Source organism: Ascaphus truei, chromosome 3 (genome assembly GCF_040206685.1).
Source record: "Ascaphus truei isolate aAscTru1 chromosome 3, aAscTru1.hap1, whole genome shotgun sequence".
Lineage (NCBI taxonomy): Eukaryota > Metazoa > Chordata > Amphibia > Anura > Ascaphidae > Ascaphus > Ascaphus truei.
Window position 1 is genome coordinate 79,064,397 of NC_134485.1, and position 20,099 is coordinate 79,084,495.

Below are 20,099 nucleotides of genomic sequence, written 5' to 3' on the forward strand. Positions count from 1 at the left end.
AATATCCCTCCTCACGGTGCCGTGACATGAAATGGCGCCACATTGCCGTGACATGAAATGGCGCCACATTGCCATGACAACGGGACAACACGCGATGCCATGCAGCGTTCCATTGTCATGGCAACGCGATGTCCTATGGCGCCGCGTTGCCATGGCAACGGAACGCCACATGACGTCATGTGGAAAGAGACTTGAACAGCAAAAGGTAAGAGGCCCTGCACCAAGCCCCGCAATTTACCATGACCGCTTGCAGAGGCACTTTACATAACACCCCACCCCTCTACTGTCTCTGTAAGTTCTCCCTACTTACCACTTAGATTGTAAGCTCTTTGGGGCAGGGACTTCCAACATTCATCGCTGATCTGTTTGCTGCAGCCGTGGAGAAATGACTATTCGAGTAGGTCCCCCTGAAGACACCTTCTGGCTCGGGACTGCAGGTCTATACAGTACATTTTCCCATCTGGTGTTTAGAAACTAGCACGGACGGTTGTGCTGAAACTGCGCGTTTGCATCTGAAATCCTGTGAGTGGGCATTTGTCACTTCTACATATTTTACTTTTGTTAATAAAAAGGTACTGCACTGTGGAGCGTGCGCTTCTCACTTTTGTTTTTTAGGTTTGATCTTTTGGATGTTGTTCACGTCTCCGGTGACGCATATTGGACACGAAGCTGGACACATTCTATTTATTCACTGGATTTATAAGAGGATTTTTAATGCATGTTCATTATCAAATTGATGATTGTTTACATGCTAGATTCATTTATCTTATTAGAGTATTTACTAACACCGCTGTTTTTGTTGCATTACACACACACACTGTTACACTAGCACAATCACTTAATATCTTCACAATTAGGCTAGTGCTTTTTGCACCTTGTTTTGTTTTTATATATACACATATATACACATATGTACTGTACACATACTGACCAGGGAACAGCACGGAAAGTATGACATCGCATTGGAGGATGAGGAAGTGCTTTACACACTGTATACAATGGCAGCTGTGACAGTCTTTTTTAAGCGTTAAGATCAGCAAAATATTTTTTATTTCACTGTTTGAATTCAAGTTATTACACTAATGGAGGTGGTTAGTGTGGTGCTTTTTTGTAGGATAATCTTTGGAAGGTGGAAGGACCTGAACCCATAAGATAGATCACCAATATAACGTCTTCCTATTGTCTCTCCCGGTGGACCAGCTCTCCTACTCCCTGCAATGGCCACTCCCTTAATCTGGTTTTCTCCCGCTTCTTCTCTAACACTCCCCTCTCTCTGATCATCACTTCCTAACCTTTCTCCTCCCTCTTCCTTCTGCACCCTCCACAACGCCTCCTTATACACAAGCATATTTAGAAACCTACATGCTCTACACCCCCTCTAGTTTTCAACATCTTTATAACCTCTCCTCTCTCCCATCTGTAACTTTTCTAGCCCAGACTTGGCAACCTCCCTATACAACAGTGCACTTTCTTTAGCCTTAGGCTGCGCTTATAGTGCCGGCGACAGCGACGTGACGTCAAAACAAATGCATTGTCGCCGTCATCGGCGCTTATAGTGCACGCGACCAAGCGACCAAGCGACAGCACTACCAAAAATCTGGTAGTCACTGTTATTTGATTTTTTCGGCAACGGTCTCTCCTTGTGGCCAATCAGAGAGCTTCTCCGTCCCTCTGCCTTCCCCTTTTATGATGTCACTGGCCTTGTAGCCAGCGACGTCGCCTAAACTTGAATTACAACTATCGCAATGGCGACGGGTGATGTAATCGGTCGCGTTGCCGGCACTCTAAGCGCAGCCTTAGACAAGCGAGCTCCTGCCACCACATGTCGCTCCCAACAATTTAAGTCACAACCATGGCAAACAAGCTCTTCCCACTACCTCCAAAAATGCTCACACACTGCTGAATGTTACTGGAGAAAATCACGCTGTAAAGCCGATTTCCTCCGCTATAAATTCCTACTCTCCTCCTATAACACTGCCCCTTCCCTTGCCAAGCAAACCTACTTATCATACTTGCCATACTAACACTGTCCTCTAAGCTTCAACGCCTATTTGCTTCTTTTAACTCTCTTCGCTGCCCAACTGCACCTTCGCCCTCTTCCACCATCACAGCCCAAGACCATGCCACCTACTTCACAGGTAAGATTGAATCCATGACCTTTTCATGTCATGCTCCACATGCATCACCTATCTCCCTTCGCATACCTAAATCCACCCTCAGCTCATTTTCCCCTGTAACTGAAGAGGAGGTCTCCACACTTCTCTTATCTCACCGTATAACCTGCCCCCTTGATCTCTCTCTCTCTCTCTCTCTCTCTCTCTCTCTCTCTCTCTCTCCACCCCTCTCACGCACTTGCCACCTTGTCAAAACTGGAAGCAGAGATTTTATTACTCATTTTTCTGGTGTAGGCAGGAGGACCAAGGGGTGGAGGCTCAGGCAATTGATCCAAAGGAGCAGAGGAATGGAGGGGAATTGATATGAATGGGGTTGATCTGGAAAAGCAGAGGGGAATTGATGCGGAGGGGAGGGGGAATTGATGCAGAAGGGCACGGGGTTGGTCATTTTGAAAGAATCATAATAATGAAAATATATAATTTAAGCCTATAATAGTAATGAGCCCCTCAGGACAGGGCATTCATTACCTGTCCATTAATGCTTGGGTGGTTTTAAAGGCCCTTGTCTTTGCCTCAACTCTTCTACCCTGGGAATTAATGGACAGGTAATGTCCCGTCCTTCTGGGATTATTATTTCAATCATGATCATTCCGCCCTACGACGTAAGGAAATGCCAGACACGGATGAAAATAAAATCAAGAACTTTCAAAGAAGATGCCCAGGCGCATGTTTTATTGAGCTAAAAAGTAACAAATGAACAAAATGCATTGTTTTATATAAAAAGCTTGTCCAGCTAATAACAATTAGTATCTATTGCAATATAAGATGTGCGCATTCAAATACATTATCTAGTGACTGGAGCCCCTTCACTGCACCGCAATGCATTGCAGTCCCCTCCAGCGGTGAAGGGATTACATGTCCAAGGGCTAGAGTGGATCTGGCATGCTAGCTAAATGTAGCTTGGTTAAGTGAATATTGATAGTGAGAACCTCCCACTGTTGTTGCTTGTGCTGCATCTACTCAGTGTATCAGCTAAGACTTCTATTTGCCAGTAATGCCAGCCTGGCAGCCTACACAAGAACTAAGGCACTCATAAGATGGTCCTCATGCCCCACACAACAGCAGATTGCCCTGCATTATTTATTAAAACACAGTGTAGCACGAATAAAAGACCGCTAGGGCTGGATATATTGGAGGGAGAGCAAATTTGATACATATTTCAGGCTCCAGAGCACACTTTTGCATTGTTTGTGTCTTATTCACTAAGGTTCATATGTGTAAATGGTGTGCAAACTAAGCCTTTACAATACTGTTTGCTGACACAGCACGATTACTGCTATTTCTGTCATCAGCGTTTCCAACAGAACAGACAAATGTTTTCCTATTTTTATTATGTAACTGTTTACAAGGTCAAAGTACGTTGTGTCATTTTCTTTCAGTATGAGGGATACATTGGGTGACACAATTGGAATAAGAGAATAACCCTAAATTTCAGCCATTCTTTTCAATGTGCATAAATATCACACATCAGAACACAGCCAGGTATGTACTCACCAGACTCACTTTAGCATATACTAAAGCACATTTTAATGAATAACTAAGAGCATTGTAATAACATTAGAACAAGAAAAACAACATTGTTTAAATAATAATAAAAAAAAGAATATCTTGATTGTGGCCCAATCTTGCCATGGAGAAGAGGTTGCTCATTTTAGCGCTAGCAAATCTAAAGAGTAAGTATTTTAGATTTGCTATCCTCCCCTCAAAAACATAAAATAACATATGTGATCACACAACAGATATTGAAAGCCCTGTATTTAGGGTTCTGCACGTATTAGAACATTGCACAGTGGTTTACATTCTTCGGTGACAAATATTATTTGAATTTTTTTTTTAACTAGATTCATCTATAGTTGGTGATGCATTTTAATAGACCAGCATGACAATTCTTTATCAAATTATTTTTTACATGAGCTTTCAAGACCCCCACAAATCTCTTCATCGGCTTTCAGGTGACTTGAGAGGTCTTAAAAGTAAACTACTGTATGATGGACAGCAACAAAAAATGCAAAAAGGCACTGTCCAGGAGAAAAGGGAAACAAGTGGTAAAAAAAATATGAAAAGTGTACACCTTCTTTTTGTAATGTTGGTTGGGCAATATATTGTTCATATTTTTTTACCACCTGTCTCCCTATTTTCCTGGGCAGTGCACTGCTTTGTGCATTTTTGCATTTGTTGTTGCTGTTCTGACATATATATGCGACTGGACACGCCTTCAAAGAATTAGTTTGGCTTTAAGAGTGGGTAAGATATAATGAAGATCTTTCAAGATTGACTACAAACTTTGGTGAGTTCTTTGGACTTTTATTATACAAATTGTCTCCAGTGAGGTGCGTCGAAGTGAGAAGATCATTTTTCTGTTACCTTCAGGAGGCCTACGAAATGTCAGACTATAGTCTCTCACCTAGTAGTATACGCACTCTTTAAGAAAGGCCTCAATTCTATGATATTTTGATGTAGATTAATTGATTATAATTCCGGAACAGTTGGAGCACCCACTACCTGCATACTCTACTGTATGATGGGGACTTATATTAGTTAATTAAAAGTTAATACTAACTGCAATAGGTTATCATTTTTTCTAGGATCAATAAAGCTAGTACAAATGTTCCCAACTCTTATGTAACTCGTGTTACTTGTTACCCTATAAAGCAGCAGCATGATATGCCTGTTATAATACACATAACATGATATGTAGGTTGGATGCCACTAAGTTTACCATACATTTTAAGCAAAGAAAACACTGTAAAATGAAATGTCTGCGTTTTGTACTCTCTCAATTGATCAAATGTGCAGTCAAGATTTTGTAAGTCTAATTTCAACCGAAGGATTAGTCAGATGTCAGGAATGTATCTGGTTTTAAGAGGAAACTTCCCCAAACACCAAGCTCTCCATGAACGGATGCTTTGCGTGGATCAATGCTTTTAATGTGCAGCTGCACTTAAACTTTAAGGGGCCGGCAAAATGTCCAGCAAAGTAATGTGTTGTGTTCCCTTCTAGCAGGGAAGGGTTAAAATAATAAGACCCTCTTTTTGATAAGTGGTTAAACCAAAAGATCTCTTAGTGGTGGCCCACTGTGGTCTCTCCCAGGTTATTGTTGCCCATTGGCTAGCACGCAGCTTCTTGCTACCTTCCTTTCTATGCTGCCGAAATAACTGAAATGCCTTGAACCAGAGGAGTGTCTGCAATTACAAAGCAGCGGCCCTGCACCTGGTTAAAGCCATGTAAAAAATGAATACAAATTTCTTGGTTTAATATCACTATGTTTTTCCATTGGAGTATCATTTTGTGGACCAAAGCTGGTTCAGTTAATTGGGCCATGAGAACCATGTCCCTTTGGTCGTCTGTCAGGGATTTCCCAAGCATAGGTTTGAAAACCACCGTACTTAAAAGCCGAAGAGATGTTACTGTGGGACCTGAATAATTACTATAAGGCAAACTTGTCATAATTAAGAAGTCCATGGGTTTTTTTTTATTACAGTGCCGTAGTGCTTAGCGTACATAGAAACTCCCCGGATGGCATTTTTGCTAACTCCTTAAGGCCTCGGATATAGTACATGACTTCCCACGCGCCTCTACTAGAAGCGATCTGTGGCCTGTAGGATTGTGCGACGGGGGTGTGTGGTGAAGGCGTGCCCATGACATCACATGAGCGGTTCGCCCTCATTGGCTGAACAACGCACGTGACCCGGCGTCGAGCGGCAAAATAAAACATTTTGTTTCGCAGCCGCCCCATCGCTCTCGTGCACGTGCACTCTATGGTCGTGCGCATTGCCTTACGGCCTTTTGTTTTTGTCACTCATACTACTGTATGAACGCGGGCTACGAATGACCTATGCAGAAAAATTGTCCGATTTGCTGCAACACCACCCAGAAAGTGACAGACATATCTCTCTGCGAAATAGGGCTTTTTTTCCCCCCAGTGGGGAGATGAAGAGAATGTGAGTTTATATACTGTACTCCACATGGTGACATGAAAGTAATTATGCAAATGCAAATAATAAATATGTCAAATGTGTTCACATATTTATTTGCATATTTCCCAGGTATCTCTTGCTCGGGTATCTTTCGTCTCACCACGTGGAGTACAGGTTCAGCTATTTGCAGGTAAATGGAACCACTCCTAAAATGATTGGTGTCGTCTGATTCCTGGCTGTTACTTTCCAGCTAATATGCAATTTTGCAGCTTACTGAATGGCCAGTGAATGTCATTTTGTGAGGTTGCTTCACTTGCATACACAATTTGCATGTTGGACAGAATGGCACAGCTCGAACCAAATAGCGTAAATAAAAGTTGTGTTTTGTATGGTCTGGACATGCTTAATAAACATGGTGATTATGCAAATTCGTATGAAAACAGAAATGCCATTATTGCAGTTTAATGAATAGGCCCCTAACATCCCTTTTATTTAAGCAGAAATATTCTAGTTTTGCCATGCCCGATTCTTGGAAATCTAGGTTTTTTGTTCACAATAGTGTTTTACATGAAATACTTCTGTGGTGGGAATGTCACAGAAGGAGTTGGGTGAACACATTGATGTTAACATAGCTGAACATCTGGAATGATTTAGTGCTGTAAAAATCAGATGCGATAACGATGGTGTTAGCTTTCATTTTTAAGGGCTTCCAATGTATTTCTTGATTTTGCCATTTTGAAGTTTTGCGATTCCTTCATCACCGCAGCGGTAGCACAACTAGAAAGACTTGTAAAACTTAACTGCAGATTCGTTACAAGCCATTACATCAACATCGTTTAATAAGGGCCAAATTAACTAAGCGCCCATTCACTTTAATGGGACCACTACAAATTTGCCAGTGCTGGAAGGTGTCTTACTTATATAACTTTTGTGTACTTTGTAGCAAAGTACGCTTAATAAATGTAGCTCTTAATATCTTTAGGGACAAGGAATAAACATGTGCCTAATGGAAACATTGCATTCCTATCCATTGTTTAATCAGTTGCTACATGAATTAGTGATGAACAGTCAATAGTCAGACAAATATAGGCAGAATCTCAGTAATCCTGTGAGAAACTATATATATATATATATATAGGCCCATGCAACAGGAAACATGGAACAGGTTTACCTTGTTTCTGCCAGAAATGCTAATAGAAGCAGCATCTTTAGCAATGTATGGAATCTTACTGGATGCTCTGACAGTATTCACTGCATTTATACGTACTGTAGTAGAATTTCAATGGCACAATGACTCCAAAGAGCTTACAGTGTATTCTAATGTAGGTGCCAGTGCCACAGTGATATAATGGGGGCTAATTATCCAAGCCTCTTGTCTATAGAACTTGAACAAAATTGATGCACAAAATGTCAGATTATGGAACAAAATGTTCATATAAAAAGCAACTGTCTTTTTCTTTGATAGACATGTTTGTGTTTTCAATTTCACGTTATCCATACAAAACGTTATCCATAACCCCCCCTCCCCCACCCCCCGGCTTTGGTATTACTGTTTAGTAAAAGGGCAGCTGAGGGAAGGATGTCGCCAAATGCACAAACGGGGGATACAGCAACAAAAAAAAATGATTACAATAGAAAACATTGTGTTACATTTATTCTATGAATGAGACATGAGACAAACACTGGACTGTTTGACAATTAATTGAACTGTGTAACTAAGACAGGGAACACATTAGTAAGGGTGCATAAAATTGGACCATACAAATGGGACTGCTGCTTCTAATCAAGTGAAACGGCTTTAACTTTTCCATTCTTTGTGTTTCTTATTGCTTCAATGGTTCCACAGCAATGGCGATAGCACTAACCATAGTTTGTTTATTTTACCATATTGGGGCAGCACAATTGACGTGTTTTCGACCATAAAAGATAAAACACCATTCCCCCTGCTTTATTTATTTTTCTTTAATCTATCTGGGTTGTATTAATCTTACTACCAGGAGATTTGATAAAGCAGCGATTGGTGCAAAACATGTTGGGGGACTTTTTGCCCCCTTTTTATTCATGGCATAAATATAATTCATATTTCTATGTGATTTCTGTCACCGTTTGCTGTGCGCTGCTTCAGGTTTTTTTTTAACCAACCAGGACACTCCAATCTTTTTAAGGAATAAAAACAGCCCCTTCAACATCATGCCAACGAGCCCGCAAATGTCCTTTTTTTCGTTTCTCGGTCTGCCTATGGTCACTGTATTCGCCAATTTCTGAAGATCCCGAGTAGCCCTTCAGCTGCCCAATCATCCCATTTAGCAACGGGAATCACATTAACAATGGTACTTACGTAATCAGATGAAGTGGATACACCTGTGACGTATACAATGCTAGCACAAACAAACGACCTTTTGGGGGGTTATATGGGGTGATGAAGGAGCGATATGGGGTGATGAAGGAGCAGGGTTGCCTTACCTGGTCATTCTGCTTTAACAGTTTTCCGGTTTACATACTGATTTGCTGTAGGTTGTCATACCTCTTATGGGACAAGCATGAACGTTCAGAGTAGATGGAATTATATTGTACAGTTTTCTTATACAGCTACCAATGTGGAGTCAAACTAGAACAGGAATCATCAACCAACAGGCAGTTGATATTTTAGGTTCTATTGATAGAACCTTCAGGACATGAGCTATTAGAGAGTCCTTAAGGAAAGCATTGCTTGGAGCTATTAAAGAGTCCTTAAGGAAAGCATTGCTTGGGGACTCCAGAGGAAAATATTAAGACAGTTTAAACATGGAATGGGACATTTGGGTCGCGGCCGTTTTGCCGTGATCAAATGGCCACCGGCGCTTCCGCGTCTCACCCTTCCGCCACCGCCGATACACTGCTGGTATTCCCGCCACCGGCCTCTTCTAAGGTTAGTTTTATTACTGTTAAGGGCTTTTAGCGCTAGGGGTTAATTTAAGGGGCTTAGGCACTTAGGTTAGGGGGTTCATTAGAGGGGTTTTAGTTGTAAGGTACAGGGTTAATTTGAAGGATATTAGCGGTTAGGGTAGGGTTTTTTTTAAGATAAGGGCTTAGAGTATGGGGTTTAAGCACTTACCTTAGCTGCGAAGTGGCCGGCGATAGCAGGTTCCGGTGGCGGGGTGAGTCGTGGCAAAGCACCGGCAGCCATTTGGTCGCGGCGAAACAGCCACGACCAAATTTCCTAGACCGGTTTAAACATATATATTTATCTCCCTCTATAATCTAAATATACTAATCTGAAATACGTGTTTTTGTATTTAATGGGAAGACAGAAAGTTTTAGGGTGAGCTCTTGGATAGGACAGCCATTATTGGATGCAGTAAAGATGAATGGGTTTACATGATACACCCTCATTGTGAGCTAGGGATTTTTGGACATGACTTATTAAAGTCTTCCGGCTGCAAAACTGGGCTATGTAAAAGAATTGCAACAGTTAAAGGAAAAACTCAAATAGCTTTCTATTGGATTAATTTCCGTTGATAAATACGGTGCTGTTAATTCTTCCTTTCCTTTGATAAATATGGTGTTTTTCGGGGTGGGGGGGAGGGGGGGTTGCACTGGTTTGGTTCCAGTTTTATAGCCGTGATACGTTTGTAAATAGATTCCTTTGTATTATCCGGTTGTTTTTTAGAGAAAAAACTGTGGTATGAAGCTCTGACTGCGATGTAAGCTTATTATAATGTACCATGGGTCTACATTTACATGACAAGTTACCTAAACACATATAGGAATTCATCACTTCTTTTGCTTTTCACCATCATTTAGAAACAATTTGCCACCATCATTTGTTTACAGACCATCTTCTTAAATCTCCAGTTTGTGCCAATGCCTCTAGTTTGGTAGATATGCAAAATGCTCATAGCCATTAAAAAACTTCAAAAGTGGTTCTCTGGACACAAACAAAATGTTGTTCTCATTTGAGCACGGTAAAAGGTCTAAGTTCTATTAGATACGAATAATACAAAATCCCCAAGTATTTGCATACACATTATTTACCAAACCAAAGAAGCAATGCTCACCTACCAGTAATTAATTGGTACACTTGCTCATATAAGGCCCTCTCAATACTGACATCTACTTTACTCACTAAGCTGAACGTATCCTATCCCATGAAATACTGAAGCGCCTGTAATAATTAGTTACGAGTGTTGAAGTCCAAACAATATAAAACCATAGATGAAAATGTCCAAAGCCATTAAAGAGCAGTTTCAACAATGTTTTCAGTTAAACTGTTAAGCTAAGCCCTATGGTGTCAAAACGGAAAACTGCATCATTTTACGATTAAAACACATTGAACATTCTCAAATTAGACTGCTTATTCTCAAATATCGCTAGTACTACGGTTGCTTGTACTGCATGGTACTGACCTGGTTGCACTGATATTATTTATGGTTACACCTGCAAACAGAATAATACATGAGAATAGCCTACTCATAAACACAAAAAAACAGAATTTTTTTTTATTCTGCATCAGAAAGAATTTATTTTTCCCCTTATGAGATATCATTTGATGATATTTCACTGGGGGTATTTTTTTGCCTTCCTCTGGATAAATATACTGTAAGTACAAATACAGAATAAGTACCTGTCGTTTAAATTTAGCATACAGTAGGTTGCATTTGATGGACGTACAGTAGGTATTTTTTCAACCTCATCTACTATGTAACCCCCAAATCAAGAGACTCCACTTTGGAGCACACCCAGGGACTAGTTAAAATATAATATCTATTTACATTATATTATAAATGATCAGAAATCTATGGTTACAGACAATAGTGCTATGTACCAGGTAAAAATAAAGAAGGAATGGTAAATAGGCAGAGCCCAGGGTACACCTATCAACAAAGTAGGTGTTGCTGCATACAGACATGAGGCTAATTTATTCCCCACTGTAAATTATCCTTATTCATTAGTGTTACTCCCTATTATTATGGATATGGGATTTTAGAATGTTAGTAGAAAGGCTAACTAGAGGCTACAGATCCGGTTAGTGTAGGCAGGGTATCTGTGCACTGAGCCAGCAAAGGTAGAGAACCCCAGGTATGATGGTTGCAGAGATACAGTATGTGTGAAGTGCATATGTACTGTACCAACGTAACGCAGAGATTTTGTGAAACAAGGGCTAGAAAGGCAACAATAGCTTAGCACAGCATGAAATCAGATACATGAATATAGATGAACAGCAATAGCAATGTTAGCTCTGTGAATTGCCCCTCTTGGTGTTTGGAGTGTGCTCTAAAAAACATTATACAAAGGATTTATTGATTATTTTCCTGACATTGGGGGTAATCACCCCAAACTCTGCAACCATCGTACCTTGGTTTCTTTACCTCTGCTACTGTAAATCTGTGTATAGATACACTGTCTACACTAGTCTGATCTCTACCCTCTAGTTAGCCTTTTTACTAGCATAGATCCCCAATCCAGAATAATAGGGAGTAACACTAATGAATACGGCTAATTTCTGGCGGGGAATAAATTAGCCTAATGTCTGTATGCAGCAACACCTACTTGGTATATACAGTCATACCCCGGTTTAAGGACCCTCACTTTAAGTACACTCGCGAGTAAGGACATATCGCCCAATAGGCAAACGGCAGATCGCGCATGCGCCTGTCAGCACGTCCTGGACAGCAATACCGGCTCCCTACCTGTACCGAAGCTGTGCACAAGCAGGGAGACTATAGAGCCTGTTACAAATGCGTTATTTCCATCAGTTATGCACGTATATGATGATTGCCGTACAGTACATGCATCGATAAGTGGAAAAAAGGGAGTGTTTCACTTTAAGTACATTTTCGCTTTACATACATGCTCTGGACCCATTGCGTACGTTAATGCGGGGCATGCCTGTGGTGTACACTGCACCCTGCCTATATGCCATTCCTACTTCATTTTTACTTTGTACATAGCACTATTGTCTGTAACAATTAGAGCTGTGATATTTTATAAAATATAAATAAGTATGGGTGTGCTCCAAAGTGGAGTCTCCTGATTGGGGGTTATTGCACAATCTTTACTAGACTCTTTTTTTCCCCAGCATATACATTATTATTTGTTGGTAATCCCCAGGACGCCTACTGTGGGGAATTTGACTACTTATTCCATTCATGTCTTATTGACTACATATACTAATGATATGTATGATAACTAAGTTGAGTGGTTCTGTTTCATTTGGATTTCTTACTGTAAACATTAGTGTGTCCTTGGTTTATCTAGAAACAATGTAACATAAAACGTATGCTGAGATCTTTTCTCTGAAGAGGCCATCCCATCAGTTTTACATGAGCCAGCTAAATGTGAGGATAGAGCCAAATTGTAAAGATAAACGAATTGCATTAAGAGCTGTGAAGTTTAATCATTTGTATCATAATAATTTGGCAATGCCATAACTTCACAACACGAATGAGCTTGTAAAGTGCCTTACAGTCCATCCAGTCAAATGATATCATAACCTTAAAACAACACTAATGATGTTACTTTCTAAACATAATACTGACTATTCCATAGACTGCTATATAGGAAGCATTAGGCATAAATGGCCTAATCAGTAAATGTCATGGGGATATTACTCCAGATTACTCTGTCGCAACATAACTTTGGTATGCACTGGAATGGTTTCCCATTGAAATGAGCGATATATTGCAATAAAAAAAACTGGCTAATCATTTTGCATTCGTGCAAAACTGGAGTATAACTTTGATAAATCTTTCCACTGTTGCCTGATGTAAAAAATAAATAAGTCTTTGTTTGCTTATTGCAAAAAAAAAAAAACTTAATACACTCCAACCAACTAAGGTACAAAGGTGTAGGATTCTTCAAGGTTTCACACTAGATTTTTAATGGAGTACAATTGACTCCATTTAGCATCGTTCTCCCATTGAAAAAGGAACCATCTTAAATAATGGCACTCAAACCATCTGAAGTTGAACCTTTCAAGGGAGAACTCCTTAAGGACTCCATTGTTCGGGAATCCTGAGTTTGGGCCAGGCATGTCTTACCTGGATTTTAGGTCCTGGGATTCCAGAGGAATAGTAAGGGCCAAACATATGTTTCAATGTGGCAAATTAAAATCCGTCGAGATCTTTACATTGAATCTCAGTCTACATACAACAGAGTTCTTCAGATATCTTCAAATGAGAATGGTTTTAAATGCAAGCTCCTGTCCTCATAATATATCCAATAGTATTGTATAAAAATAAACTTGCATTATCACTGTAAGAAAGTAACCCTATATACAGTACCCGACTGAAGCGATACATTGTGAACCCTTCCTTCGTACCCCTCTTAACCAACCCCCCTTTTTTTTCCTTCTGTACCCTCTCAACTGTCCATCTCTCCTAATGCTACATTATGCAATAAAAACTTTACATAAAAAAAAGAAACAGTCTTGTGATTTGGTGTAAAACTTTCAGAATTCTCCTGTTTCAGTTTCAATTTACCCTGAATATTCGGTTCCATTAGTTAAATACACATATTTTCTCCTAGTGGTCCTGCTCTAGTTTTCAATGTGTTATATTTAGCATGGCCGTGCAGAAGCAAAAAGGTCTACAGTTACAGCAAGAACTGTAATGACTTAAACATACTCCGAGTCCAATTTTATTTATAATATCAAAACTGCCACTTAGGGTGAGATGGCAGAATGAACTGCATAGGAAAGTCTCCAGTCTGTGTTTTTTTTTCTTTGCTTGCATGAGTATTAACTGGATTTTGATATGATCAATGAGGTCAATTAACTCTTTTGTTGCTAGAGACCTTGCAGAGCTACTCTGCATTACATGCAAGAAGATTCATTTATCACATCTGAAGTGAGACCTTAAGTAAGAAAATAGAACTATAGCAAAAGAAAGGTCTCTTTGACAATAAGACGTCCAAGGAACACATATAAGGGAGGAGATTTACTTTTCTAGTAATCCAGAGGCAGACAGTAAAAAGCCTACAATGTCCACATTGTACATGGATAGGTGGGGTCGTGAGAAGTCAATATTTCATATTTTAGTTTTAGTTTTTAGTATCTCTATAACCAGTTTGCTGCCAAATGGGCTTTTCCAGAAAGGCCCCCATAAGCAAAAGCAGTAGATCAAATCATTTGCCCTGCTTTATTCTGAATCTCTTGAATCTTGCCTGATCATAGCCCGGCGTTTCTCCGTCCCACTTTTTGGAAGCTTGGCTTTGACCACTGGAATGGTGGATGGTGTGTCGTCCTCTGTTGAAAGCTTTTCGCCCCGTTGAGAACAAAGTGTCATAGCTCCATCAGCATGGCCCGATCCAGGTTTAGCTAGGACGTGTGATTTGGATTCTGACCTGTGCCGGTGAGGATGCATGTACTTCTTGGGATATAAAAACAGCGCTGGGTCTGGCATGGCTTCCACGTCTTCAAAGCTGCTCATCCTCTCTCTCTGAAAGCAGTCTCTTGCCACGCCCTTGCTTGAGGGACATTCTGAAGCCTGTCGCCAAACACTGTGGGTCTTGTGGGTTCGCCTTTTCACCTTTCCCTCATGATGAGGTTGCCTGGGTACAGTGCAGTCAGGAGGCCTGTAGGACACCCGGGAGCCGTGCTGAGGACTGTGCAGCTTATGTTTGGTGGTGTGCAGCTGGAATGATAAATAGGCTGCAGCCTCGGTCTGCTTCTGCAGCTCCGTATTCAGGATTGTGACTCGGTGACTCCTCCTCTTTAGTTCTTCCAGAAATCTCCTTTCCTTGTCCCTCAATTTGGATCTCAGGGCAGCTACCCGAGTCTCACGGTAACAGAGCTCCTTTTTCAGCTCATAGTTCAGCTGTTCCTTTTCATCCCAATTGGCTTCTATTATCCGGCATTTTTCCTCCATCTCCTGCTCAATGTATTCTAGGTGAAGAAATATAAAAATGTGATTAGATAAGGATTCATTATTTCTGGACTAAATAAGATTAAGGGTACACATAGACTATTTTAGAATGTAAAAGGAAATGGGCAAAATACACCAAATTTAGCTCAGTAGTGAAGTACTGTACATTTAAACAACCTTATACAATACAATAAATGAAATAACACAATCAAAGATCAATGGTGAAAGCAAAGGTGTAAGAATAAAACTACAGCATGAACATACGTTCAAGGACGTTAAAAGGACAAACGGCCTTATTCAATAAGGTCTGAAAAAGTCAATCGTGCCTCAATCTGCCATGGCAGTTTTTGTCCGATCATAATGCGAAAAAATACTGAATACTGCCCATAGTCAGTAAACCAACAACATGTATATGATGTTATGTGAGCTATTTAAAAATCCAAGACAACTTTCATCCAGACCTCCTTTTTAGTGATGTACCGAGTACCCGGAAATTACCCGGTACCCGACACTATTTTAACTACCCGGAAATTACCCGGAACCAGGGGGCTGGACCCGGTCCCGGGTAATTTCCTTTCTGCTCTGCTCCCTCAGTCCTCCTCTTGGAGAACGTCAGGAGCAGAGCAACAGAACACTTACATAAACACTTACCTGCAGCCGGCGGTGGAGGGTGAGGAGGACCACGGCGACATCGTGGGAGGAGTGGCAGACATCCTGGTGGCGGTGGCAGCAGAGGACATCATTGTTGAGCCGGTTTGGAGCAGCAGAACACATCCTATCCTAGTTGATGCCAGTGGGAGCTGGTGAACATGTGACCGGAGCAGGAGCATTACTATTGGACAGCCCTGGCTGTCCAATAGTAACGCTCCTGCTCTGGAAACATGTTCCCCGGCTCCCACCGGCATCAGCTGTGATAGGATGCGTTCCAATGCTCCCACCAGCCCAACAATGACTTCCTCTGCTGCCACCGCCACCAAGATGTCTGCCGCTGCTCCCACGATGTCGCCGTGATCCTCCTCAACCTCCGCCGCCAGCTGCATGTAAGCCAAAGCTACCCAGTCGGATACCCGGCCCGCACATTTCCCCTGATACCCGGTACCCGGCAACCTCAGGACCCGGTACAACACTACTCCTTTTCAGATGCAGCTTCTCCTGAAGACTAAGAGCATGAGATACAAAAGGCATTATGACTAGATACACTAACAATGCAAGCACTTAAATGTCATTTGCACTAGATAAAATGCTTGAATTCGATAGCTAATTTAACAGGCAGTATAAAAGGAAAAGTGTGTGCTACATAATCTACACCATTCTTTTATGTTCATATTCATGGTTTACTATGAATACCTTTGATCATAAACAAAAAATAATGTATCTGATAGTATTTGTATAGTATCTGATAATTAAATACTGTAATTGCATGGAACTATAAATATATATCCTATTTATAGCATATAAAATCAAACAAGATAGTTCAACAAAGGTACAAATTCTTACCTCGAGCTTAGTGATTTACTATGGTACAATTAGTATTACATTTTCTCTGACATGGTAAGAAAGAGGTAACTGAATTAGTTATTAGGGAAATACTTGAGTGTAATCCGTGTGTAAATGTAAAGTACAGTTCCAAAGTGTGGGGAAATACTTTCAGGCGAGGAGAATCCTGCGTGTTCAGCCAACACAACATAGACAAACAAACGCTTCAAATTGCAGGTCTCCTCTAGGACAGAGGTACAAAGTAGAGCTCTACTCACAAGTTCACAATGCAATTCTTCATATATTGTAACAGCCAAGAACAGAGGAGGAACGATGTTTTAGCTCCCATATGGACTTTTCATGATGAAAGGTCCATATGGGACCTGAAACGTTGATCCTCCTCTGTTCTTTGCTGTTACAATATATGAAGAATTGCATTGTGAACTTGTGAGTAGAGCTCTACTTTGTACCTCTATCCTAGAGGAGACCTGCAATTTGAAGGATTTGTGGGTACATGTAAGATATCTACTGTACATTACAACCCATTCCTCGATATGCAGACTAGGACAGGTATTATTTTTGCTAAGGCATTTTTATTCTATATTAAGCATACACATGGTAATGGGGAGGATCCTCCTACGCCTTTGAAAGCCGCTTCCAAAAACAAAATAATGGCTGTTAATAGGATATAACTGAACAATTCGACTCGGGCGTCAAAAGCCCTCTGGGGAGTAAATAATTGTGGCCATTGTCTTGTGAAGGGGAACTTCTACAGCAGATAAATGATTAGGTGCAACATCCCTTTATGCTCAAGTACTATTTCTGAGTCATTCTGTGGGCTTTTTGTGTACAAAACCTGCTGTGTTATTACACTACATGTCTGTTTTAACCTTGCCAAATGTGAGTGAGTTTGTCACACGGTGTGTAATATATATATATATATATATATATATATATATATATATATATATATTTATATTTATATATATATATATATTATATATTTATATATATATATATTTACGTGCTATACAATATATATATTTACGTGCTACACAATGTCTTGCTTTTTCTTATTTTGAGTGTGATGCATGACCCCTATAAAGAGGAAAGAAAACACCAGAGTCCAGACCCTACATACCAATCGCAACAAGAGTCGACACGATTCCATTTGAGTGCACAGACCCGCACAATTATTCTCACGTTAATATTTCACTATCAAATGTTTTCATTTCTTTTTTCATTTTTTTTGTGCGCTCCACCAATCCAAACCAAATAGATTGTATTTGTGTACAAAGCCTGTATCATATTTATGCACGTTCTTAACATGAAGATGACACAAATGTGCTGAATACAAAGTAAAACCGTTTCATTGTAAATGAAAAGGCACAGCACAAAATAATATAAACGCTAATTTCGGTGCTAATCAACAAGCCTGCCTGCGCAATCAATCCAAGAGGATTTTGTAATAAGCTAGCCTCTGTTCATAACTTGTTATTCTTGCTGGAATGGTTCTATTCAAGTTGGATGACTATTTTTCCAATATTTTGTTGAGTCTCTGACAGCCCCAGGAATACCTCCGCCCAGCAGAACAGACTCTAACAATTTTGTTTCACTTGAGTCATTGCTCCAAACCTTTATGCTCTTCACAAATGCCTATCTAAAACCTGCTAAAACATGATTTAATTGGTACTGTTAATTAATCGTGTTGGCAATGTCGTAAAAATAAAATAAAAAAACCCTTTAAGATACTAACAGGCTTGTTTTCTCATGCTAGAAGATGTTCAATTGTTAGCTCTGGAAGGCTTGGAGATATTTTATAGTATGTGCTTATAGAAAAATAATAATGATAAAAACACTTTTGTTTTTAATTTAGTTCCACCAATGCGCGGATTGCTCTTTACTCTATGTATGTATATCTTTATTTATATAGCGCCATTAATGTACATAGCGCTTCACAGCAGTAATACACGCGACAATCATATAAATAACAAATAATACAAATAACACATAATGGGGAGAAGTGCTTCAGACATAAAAGTAACATTTAGGAAAAGGAGTCCTTGCTCTGAAGAGCTTTCAATCTAATTGGTAGGTAGGAAAAACGTACAGAGATAGCAGGTAAGGGCGTCTGCAAGGAGCCAAGCTTTATGTATAAGGTTTAAAGTGTCAGCCATGGAGCTACTCATTTGCTTTGTTAAGCAGGGGTGTTTTAAGGTGGGACTTAAAGGTGGATAGAGAGGGTGCTAGTCGGATATTGATGGGAAGGGCATACTAGAGGTGTTTGGGCAGTCAATGAGAAAGGTTTAAGGCGGGAGATGGCTTTAGATACAAAAGGGGTAGAGAGAAGACATCCTTGAGCAGAACGCAAGATTCGGGATGGTGTATAGCGAGAAATTAGGGCTGAGATATAAGGAGGAGCAGAAGAGTGTAAAGCTTTAAAAGTGAGGAGGAGAATTGAGTGTGTGATATGGGATTTGATAGGAAGCCAGGAGAGGGATTTCAGCAGGGGAGACGCTGATGCTTTTTCGGAAAGAGTAGAGTGATTCTGGCAGAAGTGTTTAGAATTGATTGTAGGGGAGACAGGTGAGAGGCAGGAAGGCTGGACAGCAGGAGGTTACAGTAGTTGAGACAGGAGAGAATGAGGGTCTGCATCAGAGTTTTTGCCGTATAGAAACAGAGGAAAGGGTGTATCTTTGTAATACTGCGGAGGAACAAACGGCAGGTTTAAGCTACCTTTTGAATGTGAGAGGAGAATGTGAGAGAGGAGTCGAATGTGACATCTAGGCAGCTGCTTGTGCTACTGGTTGTATAATAGTACTTCCAACAACAAAGTTTAAGGAAGGGCCAGGTTTGGGAGGAAATATGAGGAGCTCCGTTTATGTTATGTTAAGTTTAAGTCGGCAGAGGGCCATCCAGGATGATTTAGCAGAGAGACATTCAGAAACTTTGGTCGGTACAGCAGGTGTAAGGTCAGGGGTTGAAAAGTAAATGTGTGTGTCATCAGCATAGAGGTGATATTTCAACCCAAGAGATGTGATTAGGTCATCTAGAGAGAGTGTGTACAGAGAAAAGAGAAGATGTCCCAGGGCAGAGCCCTGGGGTACCCCCAAAGAGAGATCGATGAAAATACGATGGGAGAGGTAGGAAGAGATCCAGGATAGAGCTTTGTTACGAATTCCAAGAGTATGGAGAATGTGAAGGAGAAGATGGTGGTCCACAGTATCAAATGCTGCAGAGAGGCATAGTAAGATGAGCAGAGTATAATGCCCCCTGTCTTTGGCAGCATGGAGGTCATTAGTTATTTTAGTGAGGGCTGTTTCAGTGGAGTGAGCAGTGCGAAGGGTCTAGGAGAGAATAGGTGGTGAGAAAATGGAGAAAGCGAGAGAATACAAGACGTTCAAGGAGTTTAGAGGCAAAAGCCAGGAGGGAGACAGAACGATAGATAGAAAGACAGGTAGGGTCAAGATTGCTTTTATGAGTAAAGGTATAACTGTTGCATGCTTGAAGGTGGAGAGAAAGTACCTGAGTAGAAGGAGGAGTTAAAAATGTGTGTGAGCATAGGGATTATAGTAGGAGCAAGAGGTTTTAAGAGATGGGAAGGAATGGGGTCAAGCGATCAGGTGGTAGAGGGAGAAGAGGAGATCAGCAACGATACATCCTCCTCTGTGACAACAGTAAAAGAGTTG

General features: G+C 40.6%; 1 protein-coding gene across 4 annotated transcripts in view; it reads right to left on the minus strand.

Annotated features, from left to right (window-relative positions):
* Positions 1–13,695: 13,695 nt before the first annotated feature.
* The window catches only part of CCDC92B (coiled-coil domain containing 92B), a 61,964-nt gene continuing 55,560 nt past the window's right edge, over positions 13,696–20,099 (minus strand). For all 4 annotated transcript variants that reach the window (XM_075594375.1, XM_075594374.1, XM_075594376.1 and 1 more), the window contains one exon: positions 13,696–14,954. In XM_075594375.1, the coding sequence (XP_075450490.1) occupies positions 14,209–14,954 (746 nt within the window). In that variant the 3' untranslated portion in view covers positions 13,696–14,208. The remainder of the gene's footprint in view (positions 14,955–20,099) is intronic.